We start from the raw sequence: 19,555 nt of genomic DNA, 5'->3' as shown, positions 1-19,555 counted from the left end.
TCTGTGTTGCTTTCATGTGTTACCTGCTTTTCTGATTCCATTGTATGATGTTAATTGTCATTCTCCTGTCCTGCAGTGGTGGTAATGCATGGCCAGAAGGTATCATGGTAGGTGGTATCATGAAGGCAGTATAGGCTCACTGAGTGACCCAGTATTAAATTTGAGTGTATATTTGCTCTGCTCTTGAAAATCTACTTCTAACCTTTTAAGAAAGAAACTTCAATCCTCTAGAATGAACTGTTTTAGGTCAGCTCTATTTTAGATATTAAGATTACTCATCAGTTTAAAGTTTCTCTTGAGAGAACTGTGCCAGCCCAGCTTTGTTCAGGATAGCCCTTGAAGCTTTTGTCTGACTGTGGGAGGTTTACATTTGTGCTGTCCTAAATGAAGGCTTTATGCTGCAAATATCAAACTAGATGCTGGCTTGTCATAAGTCAAGTGAAAAAACACATTGCTTTCAGTCCTAAGGAAATCTATTGACTTCAATAGAGTTTATTACGGAACCTTCAAATGTGTAGAAGATACGTATCGTTTTGTTTACAGGATCAAAACAACATGGAGTAAGCTATGAATGAGATCTCAACTAGCTTTGAAAAATACTGCTCTTTTGTGTCAAGCTCGGTCTGCGAAACTTTGGGTTTCCTGTTGAGAAAGGGTATATTAAGTGGGCCTTTAAGCTTTAGATGATCAAAAAAAGCCATCAAATATATACAACTCACTAGACCCCTACATTTGTTTTTAGGTTCAATGGTAAATGGATGGGGTTCTGCGTCTGATGAGGACCGTAACTTTTCTAGTCATAGATCTAGTGTAGGTAGCTCCTCAGATGACTCGATCTTTACCAGCGGCAGTTTTGCACAAGCACTGGTTGCAGCAGCAGATAAAGCTGGTTTTAGGCTGGATGGAACCAGCCTGACAAGAACAGGTTTGTAGACTCAAAGTTGATGCTTTCTGCATGAAGGGTGTCTCTGCCTATTCTTCTCTTCTTTTCAGTAAACCTGAGTCTCACTTCACGTTTGTCTAACATGCATGGAATAAGGTGGATGGAGATATTTTAAGTGCATATTCTAAACAAAACCTTACACTCGGTTTCATTTTTAGTGATTTAAAATAGTGCATAGCACAAGCTTTTAATCAGCACCTTCAGTCTGCTATTTCACTTTATGCTGACTCTACTATAGATTTACTGACATATGCTCCATATAATTTTTCAGTGAAGAGATCACTAATTCTACTGCACAGTATTTGATGATTTAGTTTTTGCAAAGTCTTCTCACAATCAATAACATTTTCAGTGACGAAAATCATGTTTAAGCTATTATCTCCATCCCTGCTCTTCTGTTGCATCTCTTCTTGCAAAAATGTATTTTCCTGGGAAATTTTTTCTAAGCATGGGGTGAAATTGTATGTTTTTATTATTAACAATACAAACTGTTTAAAAGCATTATTAATCAGCTGACTTTAAGAATACTTAGTTCAATGTTATTGTATTTTGATTAATTTTAACTATGCCGACTGCAACTGCAAGTTAAATGCAACAAAGGTAAAATGACTATTGCTTTTGAAAACAACTGATTTTATCTTCTAAAATGAATTAACAGTAAATATAATTTAATTCATAATTTTAAAGCTCCTTATGTTTTATTTCTAGCAAAAAATTACAGGTAACATTTATTTTTTAATATTCTAGACAGATTATATTTGGATTTTCTTAATTTTATCAAAATTACAATGTCATTTTTTAATTAAATCCACAAAACCAAATAGCAAAGTATGAATTTGGGTCATAATTTTTTGTTACAATTTCTTTTCCTATTTCTGCCCATAGTTCCCATAATATTCCTGTCATTTAAAAAATTTTATTACTAGCCTTGTGTGAAGTTTATCCTTCAGTAAAGTATGTGCATTTATGAAAAAATGGTGCAAATGTTAGGGCTAATACTGCAGGCTTTCTGCATGCAATGACTTTATAGCAAACACTGTGCTTTAAGAATGGAGAGAAGAATCCATGGTGAAGCCCTGAGCTGCCAACAAACTATAGGGAGAAATTCCAGCTTCTCTGAAATCTTTGGGGCTTTGCCATTAGATAGTTATTTCACTGTTAAAAATAGTTAAAACTTCACTTCCTGTTCTGCCAGTGAAACCTTGACAGAATAAGTCTATCTGGTCATTTTAAAATTAAGTTGCTCTAGACCTTCACTCATCAACTATGGGCACACTTTGGCCAAACTGTAATTTAAAAAATATTGATTTGCCTGAAGAGTTTTCTAAATAGCCTTGAATGAAAGGAGTTTATCCTTCCGACCGTTTTTCCTTCTGTGTTCTTCTTGGCCTGAATAAAAGCTAATGTGAAGATTCACTCTTAATTTAATGTCACTTATATCAAGCCCCTTAAGAAATATAGTTTCCACCACAAACAAATACATAACAAAAATTAATGGGCACACAAACACTTTTAAATAAATATAAATTTCTTATATTGGAAATATAAGAATTCCAGCTATGGATGGAATGTCCAAGGATGGGATGAGAGCTCTTTTGTCAGGTATATTTTCTCAGCTTAATTAGGTCACAATGCGCTTAAACTGAGTGCTTAAATGTAATTCCTTGGATAGTCTATTAGAGTTCAGTGTATATCAAAGTATTCAATTGTGGCTGTAGAGAGATTATAATTATTTCCTTTTTATTCTCCTAATGATCCAGCAGGCACAGCTGAAACAAAACAAAAGCCACATGTAAACAAACAACCCTCCCCTCATTTCCCCACAAAAAACATCAGCAAAGGGAAGCAACTCCCCAGTGCTTGCTGCAGGTTCATCCTGATGTGATACCTCCTGGGGTAGCATGATCAATCAGACATGCCTATTATGTACCTGCTGTACCACACTGAATCCCCAATAGTGCTAATTGGTGTTCTGTAGCGGGGAAGCAGTAGTAATATTGGTTTTTATTATAGCTCATTTTTCTGGAGGAAATCTGAAAGGCCTGGCTCTACTTAGGTATTCTCACCTGCCCAGAATAGCTGTGAAATATTCTCAATGAAGCAAAAGGAGAAGTCCAGCTTGGTCACCCTGCACAGGTGTGCTCGACTGCCAAGTGCCACAGGCATGGTAAATCCTGGTGCAAGGTGTCTCTCTCACAAGACGCTTGGATTCCAGTTTCCAGAAGCTATCGTGTGATTTGCCATGCAGTTTAACCCGTTTCCTTTTTGACCCCCTTGGGAAATTAAACCATAAATTAGTGGATTCATCCTTGTCTCCACTTACGCACACTAAATCTACTATAAAGAGTCTGACGTTGCTCAGCAGTTTTTGCTGGAAGGGCTGCACGTGAGAACAAGATAGATGCTGCAAGCAGATCTGAGGTGCATTCAAAGATTTATTTTGGGAGCCTGCACGTCATCTGTTTGCCCCATGTCTGATTCAGGTCAGTACTATTTATTGTTAGCCCTCATTTCCATGGAAGGATAAAAGAGATAATGTTTAGGATTTATATATTTTTTCAATAAGAATCATATTGTTTTTTTTTAGTCAGGAGAGTGAGTGTGAAGAATCTTCATCCTGCACTCACTAATTGCACGTTTGGCAGTTTAATTTTACAAAACATCTGTGCAATATGGTGTGAGCTAGGATGGAATTTCAGGCTCATCTCTGAATTTCTCTGCATTAGTGGTCTTCTTATTTTTAAATGAAATCCATAATATTTTGTCAGTGTTCATCAGCTGTTTTATCCTTATCTGTGAAGCAAGGTCTTGATCACTTGTCTTTGTCTGGCTGCAGCTGTGCCAGCGACAGAGGTTAATGTTTCCAGCTTTCCTGCTTTCTCCCATCTCTAGACTTAGCTGCTTGGGTGGGTGTTCTGTAACCCATTTCAACCAAAATGAGCCAGGTTAGCAGCAGCATACTACTCAAACTGTTCAAACTTTGGCTTACTTTGATAGAGAAGAATTAGTTAATGTCCACGTGAGTGGTTCGGATGTGTTGACCTCTAATAGCTGGCAATGACATGCAGCTGGGAGACAAGCTAACTAGGAGGAGTGTCCTCTTCAGGGTGCACAGCAGTCAGAGGAAGACAAAAGATCAAGCCTTGGAGAGCCAGAAAAAAAATGAAATACTGAGAAGTTTCTAAATTGAATGAATAGTGCATTAACAGCATTTTTGAGAGTCTATGGCCGCATTTTTTCACGTGTCCTTTTTTTTTTTTTCATTAAGGACACTTCAAATAGTACAGTGGGTAGCATACTAACTCCCAATTCGGCTTGTCCAGTTTAGCTTGTATGTGATGGCATGTTGGGAGTAAGCGCATCTGTTACCACGCATTAAGAACAGTGCAGTACTCAAGCACTCTGCACCCAGAACTTTGGCTCTCAGGAAGGTTTTACTAGAAAGCACAGGTCACAACATTGTAGACCCTGCTCTAAATTAACCAGAAGACAAAAGAGCTCCTGGCAAGCTTGAGGTCAGGTAACCAAAAAAATAACAAACAGCCGTTTTGTCCCTTTCCATCAACTCTTAAACCGTCCGGCCCTGTATCTGTTCTGAAAAAGCAGCAGCTCTGGCTGGCTTATCTTTCCACTGTGGATAGGTTTAAAACAAGTAGGAATTTTATCTCTCATTAGATCTAAGCAAACTAAAGTGTTAACATCCCTAAGGTGCTTGGTAAAGATGACATAGAGATGAAAAAAAAAAAAAAAAAGAAGACTGTGAGGCTGAGTTTTCATCAAATATCATTAAACAACAAACAAGCCTGGTTAAGTTATTTAGCTGAACAAAGATATCAGAATAAAAAGAAGTGAAAGAAGTAACCAAACTGTGCTCATACAATCCCTGCTGTAACGCTTTTAATCCTCTGCTCTATAGAATAGGATCAAAGATTTTTTTAAAAAGAGAAATCACATCGCTTGATCAAACAGTATTAATAAAATTCTCAGGAATGCATTCAATCAGAATACAGTATTTTTTAACATATGAAAACACTTAAAATTATTTGGAAAATTTTACCAAATAAATATACCTCCATTTTTATTTTCTGTAGAGAAGGGAGCCCTTAAATATGCAAATCTGTACTGCTACATAGCTTGCAAAATCACTTAAGTTTATCTCACTGGAGTTACTCCAGATATACAGTGCATATGGGAGCCCCTAAAAAGAGAATCTGGCTTAAAAAACATGAAAGTGGAAGCCATGAGGAAATAAATTTGATATGATTGCCGAAGTATTTTCCTTCCCTATACAAGGCTGAGGAGTTGTTATGACACATCTGTTCAGAGCACAGAGCAGGTAGGAGTTATATGACATGCAGTAGTTTTATCACAACAGATGGAATGATTTTAATTACAAAAGTTAAAGACAAAAGGATGCCAAGTTTCTCGCTTTGCTTATTGTGGTGCATCTCAAAGCAGTTGTCATCGCTGGGTATCTCCAGGGGACACTTGCTTGCCTTTGAGAGTTAGAACAGATTTAATGTTTGAGATCAGACATTGCCCATTTCAAGGCAATAACATTTTTTCATTTTCCCTTCTTTTTTTTTTTTTTTTTTTTTTTTTTTAGGCAAAGCATACCCTTCCTCTCAGAGACCTCGGCCAAGCAGCCCATTTTCTACCGACAGCAACACCAGTGCGGCTGTCAATCAGAGTCAGAGGCCTAGGCCTACTAAAAAACACAAGGGAGGCCGATTGGACCAACCCCCCTTGCCCCACCGTAGGGAGGGGATAACGGACGGTAAGTGTCGCGGCGCGAAGCCCGCTCCCCGATGGTCAGCTGCGGCCAGCAGGTGCGCGGCGTGGGAAGACCCGAAAGCGTGCTTTTCAGGAGCGCGCGCTGCAGTGAGTTGCTCGTTAGGAGGAGTGGGATCCGTGCGTTGTCGTGTGGGCGGTATTGCGATGCTTGGTTAAGTGATTCTTCGAGAAGCCTGCCTTTGGTTCAGACCTGGACAAGCTAGCATCTCTTAGGTTTTCTCAGATCTCAGTATAAATCTTACCGAAAAATGGTCTGTTTCACTTCAATTCGCTTTGGAGGAGAAAAAAAAAAAAAAAAAAACTCAGAGCTACCACATACTCGACGAGGTGCTGAAGAGAAATGTCGCGCAATGCCCCGTTTGGTGGATTGCGGCCCCGCAGTTACAGTGACGCGTGCCATGCTTTTCTCATGATTCTGCCTCCCGTCTTGTTAGGGCCGCGTCATTCCTGAAATCCACTGACCACAGCAGCTTGGTTTCTCTCTTTGACATCTCCACTCTTCTCTGACCACCGCTTCCCATCTGGAAATTTCAAGTGTATTTATTCTGCTACTCTGATCGTTAAGATCAGCTCAGTCTTCCATTATCTTTGTCCGCCCACTCTTGAGTTTGGCCAGAGGTGCAGCTGCTGCCTGTTACTCTTTGAGGAGCACTGGATAGGAAGATGGCTGGCTTACTGCCTCGGCCTCTTTTCTTCTGATTTCCTAACTGGCCACGCTAAGTGTTGAAATGATTAGAGGGGACAGGCAGACAAACAGAAAAACAGCATCAATGGAGCTACTAAGGATAACGTTAAGGCAGTGCGGATGGCGTGTGATCGCTTTTCTCGTGCTGCTCTCTTTCAGTGTTCAAGGCAGGGCAATCCCAGGAGCTAGATCTTTCTATGTACTTCAGCATCTCTCCTGATACTATTTGTCTCATAGTCATAAGTAAACCTTGATGAATCATCCAGGGTATGGGAAAGGCGTAAAACATTTAATTTGGCTGTAGAATTTACTATAATGATCCTCTGAACTCTAATAAAATTTACTTGAGAATCCCTTTATTATCTTATTTGCTCAGGTAACGTGTTATGAATGAATTGAAAGAGATTATATTTTATTTGGTTTGTTTAGAATGTGTTATTTATTACTCTAGGTGTATGTATAAAATATGTAAATGGAATACAAGCTGGACCATAACCACTAAAATACTAAAGCTCTTCTCTCAGTCATGTTCTTCAGAAGTATAGATATAATTTTGCAGTATGTTCTGACAAACTCGCTGTTTGTCAGGCCCCAAAGTTGGAAAATAGATTCCAGAAGTGAAAACTCTTCACCAGAAAGGTCATCTTTTTAGCTCAGTTTCAGTGTAATATTATTTCAGGAATGAGCTCCAAATAGCTTAGAGCTCACTCATATAGATCTGTATTGGTTTAAACACTTATGTCCTCTGCTTCTGAATATATTCCAAAGGCCTCCCTCCTACAACAGGTGTTGCACACAGATCAGATAAATAGAGGTATCGGTGAGAACAGTAAGCAGAAATTGTGGGTATTGCTTTTAGTGATGGATATATTTTTTCTATGCTTACATTAACTCCATCTTTCTGCATGGCACATTCTGTCACCCTGAACTACAGACCTTTTGGGCGGCAACTAGTGTGTACATGTGTGTATACGGCATCCAGTATAGTGGGGCCTTAATCCTCCTGCTTTTGAACACTATTGCCGTAGAAATGTTTAATAATACTGCTGGTACCAGAGAACTAATGGGAAGCTGGTTCAGATCATGAGACAGATAGAACTGTGACTCCTCAGGGAGTGACTCCTCCATAAATTTTGAAGTTATTTTTTAATAAGTAAAAGAGAACAGCTTTTAGGTTTGTTTATAAAGAGGAATCTTCTATGGTCTTTAATTTTCTCTTCAAAATAAACTAAACTTACAGGAATTTCTTTCATACATTTGAATCTGAGCACCAATCATATATCATTCTGTTCAGCTTCTCAGACGTAGATGGTAATAGTACTCTGCTTTTGGAGACCTTTAGCCTCGTGTTTGTCTGTAACAGACTTAGTTAAAAATACTTGCTCAATGTTCTAAAAATTTATAACATCCTGAAGTAGTGTAGGATCGTTTCCCATCCTCTCTTACTACAGAAACAAACACACATGAACTTTACAGTTTTTCCATTTCAAGTATTATTGAATATGAGTCATTAAAGTGTAAAGGCACTTCTGAGTCATAGCTAGATTTGCAAAGGAACATTTGTCAATTCAGGAAGCTAAAGATTGCTGTTGCCATCTGTATGGATGTAAGCAAATTGAATTCAGTAACCTCTGGTATATAGAAATTTAAAAGGTAACTGGGTGCTTTGCATGGAATTTTGCAAAGAGCTTTCAAGTTGGCATGAATTCTCCTAGTTATGATAGGAACACGTAAAGTTAAATAATAATGCTGAACTTTTCTCAACAATAAATTTCGAAACATTTTGCAATGAGAGACAAGACCACTATCCTAAGTTACAGTTAGAAAAAACAGGTAGGAGAACCTGGGCTAGATCCAGTTCTTTCGAGCCTTAATCCAGACCAGTCTATTCAGCCCTAGGACTTAATGAGTTCACTGGGAAGCATCACTGTAAATGTTTTCCTGGTTTTGAGGAGAAGCCAGTCCCATACAATTGCTTCCTCTTGGATTTGTCATGTAATAACATACCCGTTTTGTCAGTTTTCTTCAAATTCCTAGAGTATTCAGTGATTCCTAACATTCTGTGTTTAAGTTCATCACATGCTTAACATCTGCTGTTTTACATTTCCATTGACTGTGTGAGCTCTAGCCACATCCTTTCTCTGCCCTCTCTGATACGCTTCCTGAGTCCTTCCTCCTTATTAACCATGACCAAGTGGGACAGTGCAAAAGATCCGAAGAAATGTAATGACTAAAGTGCATAGCACAGAGATCACAGACTATGTAAACATATAAATATAAAATGGCATGCTTGCTTTGGACAGCAATCCAGGCAAATAGCCCCTGCTATAAGTCTACTTCTGCATTTTCTGTGGTTGCAGTTCAGAGAACCCTGGAGACTGACTCTAGATTGAACTTTCATATATTTCTCCATATACATGTTGGTTCTTAACCTCCCCGTCCTAAAAGGACTGGGGAGAAAGTCATCTTTTTTAAATTCTACTTTCCCTTCTCTCATGTGATGCTGTGATCAAAGTCCCTTTTGTCAGATAAGCTAATAATCAGACAATGACTCTCTGACATAACTAGTTTTCTTATTTTGGCCATCTTTATATTACGAGTTTGTCATTTGAAGTTACAGTTTGAGTTCACCAGTAGTTGTATGACACCATGTTAGCTGAGGATTCATTTTGGAACAGTAATATGCTAAATTAATTACTTAGGATGTTAAATTTAGTTGTTAGCTACATATTTAACTTGACTTTTTAAGGAGATTAAGCTTTTATATTTGCTTATTGATTTGGCTGTCTCAACTCATCCCATAATTTATTAACAGTATTTCACAGGGCACAGAAATCTCAAAGGTAACTTGGCTCCTAAAAATTCTGTGAGAAGGTAATAGACTAGAGAAAGAAGCATGATAACTGCTTTACTGAATTTAAATGCTGTTCTTCAGATTAGCATGATGTTTAAAAAAACAAAGAGGATTCAGAGGGAAATATGGTAGGAGTTAAAAAGGAGAACTGGGAGTTAAGATTTCTGTTAACTTTACCACTGGACTTGCTGTCGTGTATTACAAATCAATTTTTGCTAAGGCAGATCATTGTAGAGAAGATGCTAGAAAATGGTTCAGGGGCTTATTAAATGGACTAGATGTAATTATCACCCCTGGAAGAACGAATAACTAGCACATGCAGAAAAGAGTGTCCTTAATACTTCTTGGTGCTGTAAGTTGGTGCTTTTTCCAGTTAATAAGGAGAGACTATGCCCAGGCTTGACTGGTGCCTGAATGATTTGGCCAAACACTGCTTTCTAGAGGAGGATAGGCGTAATCCCAGGCCAAAATACCCAGATGTATACTGTGATGTCCCACAGCTTCTCAATCACAATCCCTCAGTCATTAAATCAATTAAACCATCACTACCCTACCAATACAATTATGAATTGGCTTGCAAAATTAATAATCCTGCCATAAGAGGCTACAAGTGGTGGTTTGCATGGCATCCCGCTAACCTAGTAAGTTACTAGCTGGATGTGACTTTCCACTGTTTCACCTGGCATGTGGAAGACAAATGCCACAGCAACAACCAGTGATACCACTCTGGGCATCTTTGCTGAAAATTCTACTAAAGTCCCTAAATTTCTAGATTTCTAGATTCCTCTGAAATTTTTGACATTATTGAATGAATTGGCTCACCTCTATGGGGTAGTAAGTTAGGAACTGAGACTATTAACTTCTCAGATCTCTGCTATCTTTTGCTATCAGCCAAAATCTCAACCATTAGATATCATGCATGTGCATACTCACAAGAATATGTTTAGACACATACTCACTGATATAAACATGTTTGACTGTAAAGTGAGTGGAGAGGTGAGGAAAAGCAAGACTCTTCTCTGGGTCATTAGAGGAGGAAACTCATCATGACTGCATGTGCACGGGGTCTGTATGCATGCTCAGGCAAGACAGTTGAGTATATTTAGCAATTTACCTAAAGCGGGTAGGCCCTAGAAGATCTAACTTGTAGAGCAAATAACAAGCCACATCGCTAAATGAAGCCTATTCCAGCTTCTTTTATTAAACATGAAAATTAGATGTTACTGTGACAATGAAGCCTAAGAAGGTAAAAAAGCAAGTGGTTTAGTCAGGTGATGATGTCTGGGAGTATTAAGAGAGCCTTACAGATCTCTTCAGACATATCAACAGAGTTCAGTAGATCTATACTCAGATTGGAGCCAGTTTACATGAATTTGGTAGTACCTGTAGTTTTCCTAGAAATGTCTGAAACTTTTATTTTTCATTTCAAATAGTTTATGTCATCAACATGTCTAAAACACCCAAAGACCTTTCCAAACATGGATTTTTATTTCACTTTTATGCATCAGGCAATTATTTTGTCCATTTTACAGATGAATAAGAGCAAGAGCTAGGTTAACAACTGATCGACAACCTAAGCCTGTTGTAATTCCAGAAGTTGTAGCTAGCTCTAGAACACTCAGGATAGTTTAAGTACAAACCTTCTTTATTTTTCAGTGCCCAATTGACAATTATTAAATTGCAATAAGATGTTCAGAAAAAGGGTATTATATGCAATGAAGTTTAATACTGCAACCATTTTAACAACTTTAGTGTGATACTGTCCACTACACCGTTGAAGCAACAATGTATTATTATTAATTTTTTTCATATTAAACTGTGAATATTCTATCATCTTTGAAAATTGCATTGTCAGATTTTGTTGTGACTGTGTTTATCAAATTCAACGTATGTCCCAAAAGTGCTTATAAATCACAGCTTCAATAATCTCTGTTTCAGATTGCATAAGCAGATGCCAGTGTTGTGGTTCTGTACTTTAACTGGTTATGATCACAATAAAATCAATTATAAGAAATGCCATTTTGGAAGCCAAAGCTATAAAGCAATTTTAACATTGGCAAGCTCCCATACCCTCCTGCTTCCACCTACAGTAATTCAAACATAGTCATTGGCATGAAAGGTCACATCTATAACTAAAAATTTTCTGAATAAATTAGTGCTAAACATAAAGCATACATCAGGCCCACTGGCAGATTATTATAAGATTATTCTAGTCAGAGGATAGATAATAGATACTAGATACTTAATCTGGGGTATAGCACTTCGATTTACTCAGCTCTGAGCAAAGGTACAGTAGCACCGTCAGATACAGCTTCTTCCCCTGTAGACAGTAATAAGCCATGAGTTCTCATTTATGAGTTAGTTTTGACTGGGATGACCTGTCAACAGCTTTGGGAGTGTTAACTTCCTCAAAAGTAAGAGATGCAAATGATATCTCTCACAAGAACATAAAAAGCTGAATTACAGCCTTTAAAATTATCCTCATCCATATATAAAATGTCTCACTATAACATCAGGCATTTCTGTATACCTTTAAAGTGGAGGTTTACTTTTCCATGTCTTTTTTTATTGAGTCAAATTCCATTACAAATATTCACAATACTGTGAGGTGCAAAAGACTAAGAAGTGTGATAGACCTTTATCTAGTGTGAACTGCTATAGATTTAGTGAATTTGGCAGGGCTGCACTGATTTTTGGGGGCTCTGATTGTTTTTCCCCTATATGAGTATGACCTCCCTCTTATTCTGAAATACAGAATTGAACAAGTGTTCTACATACAAAACAAGTAGGCTTTGTGGGAGAGTTTTCATTAGAATACCAAAAACCCTTCTATTTTCTCATTTTGTTCTTTATAATCTGAGGCACATAGCCTTTCTGGATTATTATTAGCCTATTCTATAGTTTACATAGAAAATTTACATTTAGAATTATAATTATCCAGATTGTCTAATTATCTTGTGACACTGACTAATGAACAGAAAGTACTTTTGCCACCAGAAATGTAATTTGAAATTTGGTCTTCAATTCTACAAGCATCTTAGTGGTCAATGTTATAAACTCAAAATTGACAAGCATTATTAGAAAGACAGGCAAGTGTCTTTTAGTGTTTGGCTGAAACTGCATTTTGATTGGCTATATTTGCAAGAATGTCGCGGGTGGTCATCTTTTTGTCTGTGAAGGTTATAGATTGTGACTGAACATTGAAGCTGCACAGAAGGTGTGCTCCTGGTTTAGTGGCTCCATTTAAGCATACCTTTTGCAGAGACATGTTGATGTTTTATCAGTGACAGTGGGCTTTGGGGATAATTCTTTCTTTCCTCAAAGTTTTGTGGAATCCAATGCATTTTGCTTAAGTTGTGCATTTAGATTTCAAATTTAAGCCTCCAGCTGAAAATGAAGCTCAAAAATGGAGCTGAGGAAACAAACTTTAATATGATTGAGGAAGTTACACTGTCAGCTGTAATAGATCTATTTTTTGTAGCCTTTCTTAATTGCTTGCTGATACTGAAAGAGACAGGTAGACTATACCCCACAGAAAATAAAACCCATGCTTAGAAACTAAATCAGGGATCAGATTCTACTGATTTTTTGTGAAAATTTGAAAGATCTAGGGACACAGTAACTTGAGTAAAAAGTAGTGGAAGCTAAATGGACATTTCTGATTAACATGAAATTTTTTCATTTTAAATCTTCAAATATAGTGACTCATGCCATTTGCAAGGTACTTTTCTTTTTACAGCATCAAATAGAACTTCTGTTTCAATGAAATATTAGTTCATCTAAATCTTATTCACGTTTTTTAGATCTTCCACCACCACCCGACCCGCCCCCTGGTCAGGGTTTAAGGCAGCAAATAGGCCCTGGCCAACGTGGAGGCTCGGCAGAGAGGAAAGGAAGCTCTCTTGAGAGGCAGCAAACATCGAACATAGATGAAACAAAGAGCTCATTGGATCGTCAAGCTAGAACATCATTAGAGTGGCAGCGACAAACCCAGGAATGGATAAGCTCTACAGAACGACCAGAAGATATAAGGAAAGCCCAACACAAACAAGCATTCGAATCAGGTGTGTGTGCTGCACCAGTCAAGGCAATACAGGCAGCTTCTTGAAACTTTTCAGCTAGAGATATACCTAACTCACAGGAGTCTAAGATCACCATAAATCCGTATGTCCCAGTGTTGTTGAGGCTTATGCTAGAAAATAGAAAGACACAAGTGAAAAGAAAGTTTATGATCCGAGTTCTTTCCCTCCTTCAACAACAAAATCTCATTAACACCTAACTCAGTGCATTCTTTAGTGTTTTGGGAATTAATAATACTGTCAAGCATAGCAGTGGAAAAGAATAGGAGCAGTTTCTGGCAAGCACGGAAGCAGAAAAAGATTTTTAAGTATTTTCTGTTATATTTATTTATACATATACGACCATATTTCTAGTTCTTTCAGCCTGCATCTAAATTGACAGTAGTTATTTTTGCACATTTGCAAGTAGACTGATCCTTCTGAGCTACTGACATTCCTTCTAACTGTATTTATAGCACCGTTTTCTCCTTTTGCAAAGATAGGACAAAGTAATTTATCTCTTAGGCCCCAGAAGATGACAGTAAACGCTTTCACTTTCATATAGGACCTGCACATTGTTCAGTGCTGACTTTGTCACCTAAATGGATTTCAAGTCTGTAAAAGCATGTAAAGGAGGTGATGCTGAACTGGAGTTGTAGTCCTACAACATTCGCAAATTCCTTCTCTCAGCCTGACCTCAAGTAAAAGCTAGTGTTTCGGGTCCCCTTTTTAGAGTATTTTCTTTAACCCACTAATCACACATCATCCTATGCTGATTAAATAGAGTGATGCAAGAGGACAATTACCCAAAGATAAATAAAAGATTACGCAATACGTAGAGCTGTCTCCAGGGGTGCTTCTTCGAGTATACACTAGAAGTACTCATATTATTCATCATTTTCCTAAGCTAAGACTAATTCTCCTAGTCAACCTAACACACCAATATCAGTGACTTTCTAAGAAAAACAGTGGTACAGGCAAACCTGTCATGGAGGTAGGATTTGTGAATAAAGTCTTCCAAGTAAATATTGCTGCACATATTTAAAATGTAAATATCGCAAAGTTCCATATTTTTAAACATAATAATGATACCATTAAAGACTCCTAATCTTTCAGCTGTATAAACAAATTAATGGCTGTCATGTTGTTAAATGATGATGTTAAGTCACAGTTTAAAAACAGTATTAGCGTGTGAAATTCATGCTGCTTAGTGTAATAGCAATTTTAAGTACAATGCAGAAGATGTACAAACTTTTACAGAATAGTGCAGACATACTGTATATATCTCATTTCTTTTTAAAGTAAGATTAAAGGTGCTTCTCTGGCCTTACTAATAAGAAATCCCCTTCTCTTCCTCCACTTTGTAAGTGTACAGGTACAAGTCATCAATTATTATATAATATAGAGAGTATAAAGTAGTAAAATTCCCATACTGCATGACTTGCATTTATGTGTCTCTAAATAAAAAAAATTTAATCTTGACACTTCCATTGCCCAATCTCAGCACTGAACTTAGGGCTGAAGTGATTGCAGATATCTTGATCTTGTCAAATTCAGGATGGCCAAGGCAATTCCATATGCTATGCATGACTAACTATTGTTTTAGGAGATACCAGATTTTTCCTCTGTTTTGAAGGTGTTCATAAAGTTTATTTTCAATGTATGCCAAAGCTTCATATTTTGTATGTGTTTCTTATCCCAGCTTCCCTACATCTTTCATGCTCTATATTGTATTCTCTGGTAGATTTAGAAAAGGCTACTTTTTTTTGTGCGGTACTTGTTTTAATGATTAAATTTTATTTTTAATAATACGAAATTGTGGATCTTCCCTTTTCCTTTTCATTTGTTATCAACAAAGAACTTTGGAGATCTATTCTCCAGTTTAGACCATTTTCAGATATTTCCAAAAGGAGTCGTCATTAACTATCAGCTTCCAGAAAATAACTGCTTTGCAGTTTAAGTGGCTTCATTCAGACATCACCAAGCTCTGAGTGAAATTTGAAAGCAAGACCTTTGATTTGAAGGTGAAGAGAATAAAAACATCTAATGCTAGAAACTGTTACCACTGATTATTTTTAGTATAGAGAAGATGACCAAATTCCTTCTAAAGGCTTCATTGCAGATCAGCAGTCATAGCACATCAGATGTGACATTCTCAGCGACACCTCTGAAGAAAGTAGTGCTAGATCAAGTTAAAATAGTCTTAAAATAACATTAGAAGTCTTTTAGTTATCTTACACAGTACAAAAACATCTTATTACACATGTATGCCCTGATTTTGCAGAGGCTAGATTTATAGCTTCAAATTAAAAGCTCAGTCTTTCAAAGGAAATGGCATTACCAGAACCTCCTCATATTCTTTGCAGGACTGGCCTATGAGGCACTATTTTGATACAAACAATGTATTTTTTTTAAAAAAAATAGCCTATTCTAAGGACTTTAGACATCTACCTTTCATGTGCTAGAACGCTATGGAAAACCTAGCTTTTATTTTATGTCACCATTGGTTATTTTATGGATTGCATTTATTGCTGAGGACACATCAGATAATTTAACTCACCATATGCTCTATAATGATAATGTACTTTATATTTATTCATGGTCGGTTTTTCCTCAATATTTCATTGAACCCGAAGGAGGCCTTATCCTGAGCCCACAAACTAGAAAAACAAATCAGTTGACCATATATGTCATCTTCAAACTCTTTTGCAATGCTAGTGACTTTTCTTTCCATCTTCTAAAAATGTATCCAGCTTTCTGCTAAACTGATTTATGCTGTTTGCTTTATTGCTGTCTTAATGCAAGCTGTTCCATATTTTAGCCAGCCTTTGGAAACCAGGTTTGCATCTGATTCTATTGTTAGGGGTTGTTATATAAAGAGCAGGTAACATAATTTAAAAGATTTTCACTGTTAATTGCCATTTGAAAATCTTTTAGGCATTTATTTACATTTCAGTAAGGACAGCTCAGACATACCACAAAATACTGATAATGTCCTTATGTACTGCAATGCAAATGTTCCAGTCCTTTGCCAGGGCCATAGGGAGATACTTTGGCAGAGAAAGAAGTCAACTGTCTCTCCTCTTTCTAGTAGATTTACCTTACAAAAGGATTCTGTTCAACAGGAGATCATAAGGGGAATGCCCATGCCCTACTCACTTGTAGAAGTGGAAAGTAACAATGAAATCTTAGGTTTCCTCTATATATTTGTTCTCGTTTAGTTTTTCCCTGTGTTAACTGTGCCCCTGCCTATACTACAGCCGTGACAAAGGCTTTGAGATTGTGAAAAAAAAACATTCTGATCTCTTTCTTTCTGACCAACCCCACCTACTTTTCCTTCTGTGTTCTGGCTCTCTATCACAGCAGGCGTGTTTCACCTCAGGAGATTGATTGAGAGTGAAGATATTGGGAAAAACAAAACCCACTTTCAGCACAAATTTGTTTTAAAAACATTCAAGCAGCAGATATGCCACTGATTTGTTTAAGGTTAAGTGTGTGCTTGTATTCTTTCTTGAATCAAACCATATTTAGCAATGTTTCCGTCTTCAGACTGCAGGATAGCAAAAGTGGATCATTTACAGCCAAGAAATAAAATAGTGCTTCTATTTCAATGTTAAATCAGTGCTGCTGTTTTGCTTCCTAGGTTAGGGTTATTACAACAACATCTCCTAGAAACCCCAGTCAGAGGTGGTGTTTTGCTTTACTTGATGCTATATGAATATGTGCGGTCCTATGTTTTATTAGGTATTAATCCTGAACTCACAAACACCTCATTATTACAGGTCTTCACAAAGGAAGAGGCAAAGTGAGCAAGGATAAGCCTTTTGCTCATAATGGAACATGAAACAAGCTGTAGGAAGATTTACTCACCCCAAATATTACAGCTACTAATACTATGTATAATAAAAGATTTTCCAATGTAATTCATAACCAGTTAAAAAAAACTTCAGTGTTCTTCACATCCTTAGAAATTACAGAGCTGCTGGAGGCTAATTAAATTAGCTGATATTGTAGTTCTTTATCCAAATTGATTGAGGTAATGTTACCATAATTTAAGCTAAAGAAAAGGAAAAAAGCACATTCATGTAGGCTTGAAGCAAAAATCTAATCATAGCTGCATTGTTTTGGAAATTGTATGTGCAGCTATTTTTATTAAACAGTCTATGACTCATGATCTATTACTTCATGATGAATCTAGATTTTTTATAATTAATACAAGCTAACTTATGAGTTTACATAAAAACAAGATTAAATTCATGTTGGTTTCTTTATCTGTGGAACACAGCACAGAGCTCTGTTTTTCCTTAGGTATATTTGCCATGGTATAAAGCAAAACAAGAGAGACAAATCTGAAGGCAAGGAATGAGTATGAGGTCCACGTCAGGATAGTTTTTTATTTCTATTGTATTGATTTTTTTTTTTCTGCTTTGTTTTTCTAGAAGAGGCACTGGTACCTTATAGTAAACCCAACTTCCCATCCCCTGGTGGCCACAGCTCTTCAGGAACAGCTTCTTCTAAAGGATCAACCGGACCTAGAAAAGGTGAAGTCTTGCGAGGAGGTCACCAACGCAATGCCAGTGACCTTCTTGATGTAGGCTATGTGGGATCAAACAGTCAAGGACAGTTTACTGGTGAATTATGTAAGTTTATCTCTAGCTACAGTTCAAACTCTCAAATAGACAAAAAAGGGACAAACTATAGACTGAGTTTGCAGGGAGTGAACTCTAGAGAGGAGAAAGTTCAGTGCGATAATCAGATAAAGGTCAGGTAAGGTTCGGTGCAACAATCAGATCCAGGTCTTTTTGACTTCCAAGGTCTTCTTCCTGTGATGACAAATAAATGAAATTCATCTGCTCTTGGGTCTGGAACAATTCAGATCTGCGTAAGCCACACCAAGGCCACACATAGCATATCTTTAAGTACGTAAGGCTAGTGAAAATGGAAACATTAGGAAAATTGAGAAGAACCCTGGTGATTTAGAATTTTCTTGGTAAAGTGTAATGATTCTGGCTTGGAAATATCACTGGTGACAGTCTCAGAGGAGTGAATAAAAAAGGGTGCTGAATCTGATGGTCACGTTAGCAAGCTTATAACGTCTTTATCTAACTTTCTGTTGCTCTTCCAGCAGAGTCCCTTCTTTTTGACCTCAGAGTGGGGCCCTCTTTCTCAACTGTATAGCCCAGTTTCTCAGTTGCATATCCTAACACTTTCCTCAGATTCCCCAGGTCAGAGGAACTAGTTTCCAAACTACTTTCCATTGCTACTCAGCATCCACTAAACCTTGTATAAAACCATATTAATATTGCATATGTGATGGTACTACATGTCAAAAGGTTTGACTCTACTGCTTGTAGTGGTACACCGACCTCACAGCTAGCTCAGACATCCTGTTAAGTTTACTAATAAAAATCACGTAGCTGTTGGCATGTCTGGCTCATGTTTGCTGTAGTCAAACCTTCATTGTCTACCTGCAGTAGATAATCTCTATCTATCTCCCAGTAGCTTGTCAGAACGCTATTGGTCCACAAACCCCAAACTGCTATCTCAGATATAATGTTGGTATGTGCTGAATTTTAGGATCTATCACTATTCGTCTTAGAAATAATTAACTTCCTTTCCCCAACCTATTGCATATTCCTGATGTGCTGCGGTAATATTGCTGTAGGCTTTGTTTTGTTTTGTTTTCTCCTTATTACAACCTGTTTCTCTCTCTCTCTCTCTATTTCTCTCTATAGAGTAGTTGAGAAGACACATTGCAAGCTGCTCTGACGGACCATCAGGTCTGAACTCATGGAAGTGATGACACTAAACAGTGCAATGAACATTTTCTTTATTTATGTACTATTAAAAGAACTGTAAATGCAATGTAAAGACACACAGCCACACATATCCCACAGATACTTTACTTGTGTTCTTCTCTTTAATACACCATCCACCTTAAACTATTCCTTGTCAGGAGTATATAAAAAAAAGAAAGAAAAAAAAATCACCCTCCAGGATGAAAAGGATTTCCTTCTGTATATAATTTCTTTTGTTGCATTGCTATGCAAGCTCACCTTCTTTTTAGTTATGTTCATACTCATGTCTGTTTTTATTGGTCTGTTGTACTATATGTGAATTAATAGGCTGTGGTGCCATATATTAACTTTTAATTGTGTAACTTTTATGTTTAAAGTTTGCACTGCAATTTTATTTGGTGATAAGCACAAAACTCTACTCCT

The 19,555-nt window shown here is 37.3% G+C and overlaps 1 protein-coding gene across 1 annotated transcript in view; it reads left to right on the top strand.

The window, feature by feature from the left end:
- ROBO2 (roundabout guidance receptor 2) overlaps nucleotides 1-19,262 on the top strand; it is a 410,894-nt gene extending 391,632 nt beyond the window's left edge. Inside the window, exons 27-31 of the mRNA XM_062574966.1 lie at nucleotides 743-925; nucleotides 5,550-5,720; nucleotides 13,080-13,340; nucleotides 17,774-17,875; nucleotides 19,070-19,262. Coding sequence (XP_062430950.1) covers nucleotides 743-925; nucleotides 5,550-5,720; nucleotides 13,080-13,340; nucleotides 17,774-17,875; nucleotides 19,070-19,074 — 722 coding nt within the window. The 3' untranslated portion in view covers nucleotides 19,075-19,262. The remainder of the gene's footprint in view (nucleotides 1-742; nucleotides 926-5,549; nucleotides 5,721-13,079; nucleotides 13,341-17,773; nucleotides 17,876-19,069) is intronic.
- The last annotated feature ends 293 nt before the right edge of the window (nucleotides 19,263-19,555 follow it).

This window comes from Rhea pennata, chromosome 1, assembly GCF_028389875.1.
Source record: "Rhea pennata isolate bPtePen1 chromosome 1, bPtePen1.pri, whole genome shotgun sequence".
In the NCBI taxonomy this organism is placed as follows: Eukaryota; Metazoa; Chordata; class Aves; order Rheiformes; family Rheidae; genus Rhea; species Rhea pennata.
The sequence above is the reverse complement of the archived record's forward strand: the minus strand, read 5'-3'. Positions and strand labels throughout refer to the sequence as shown.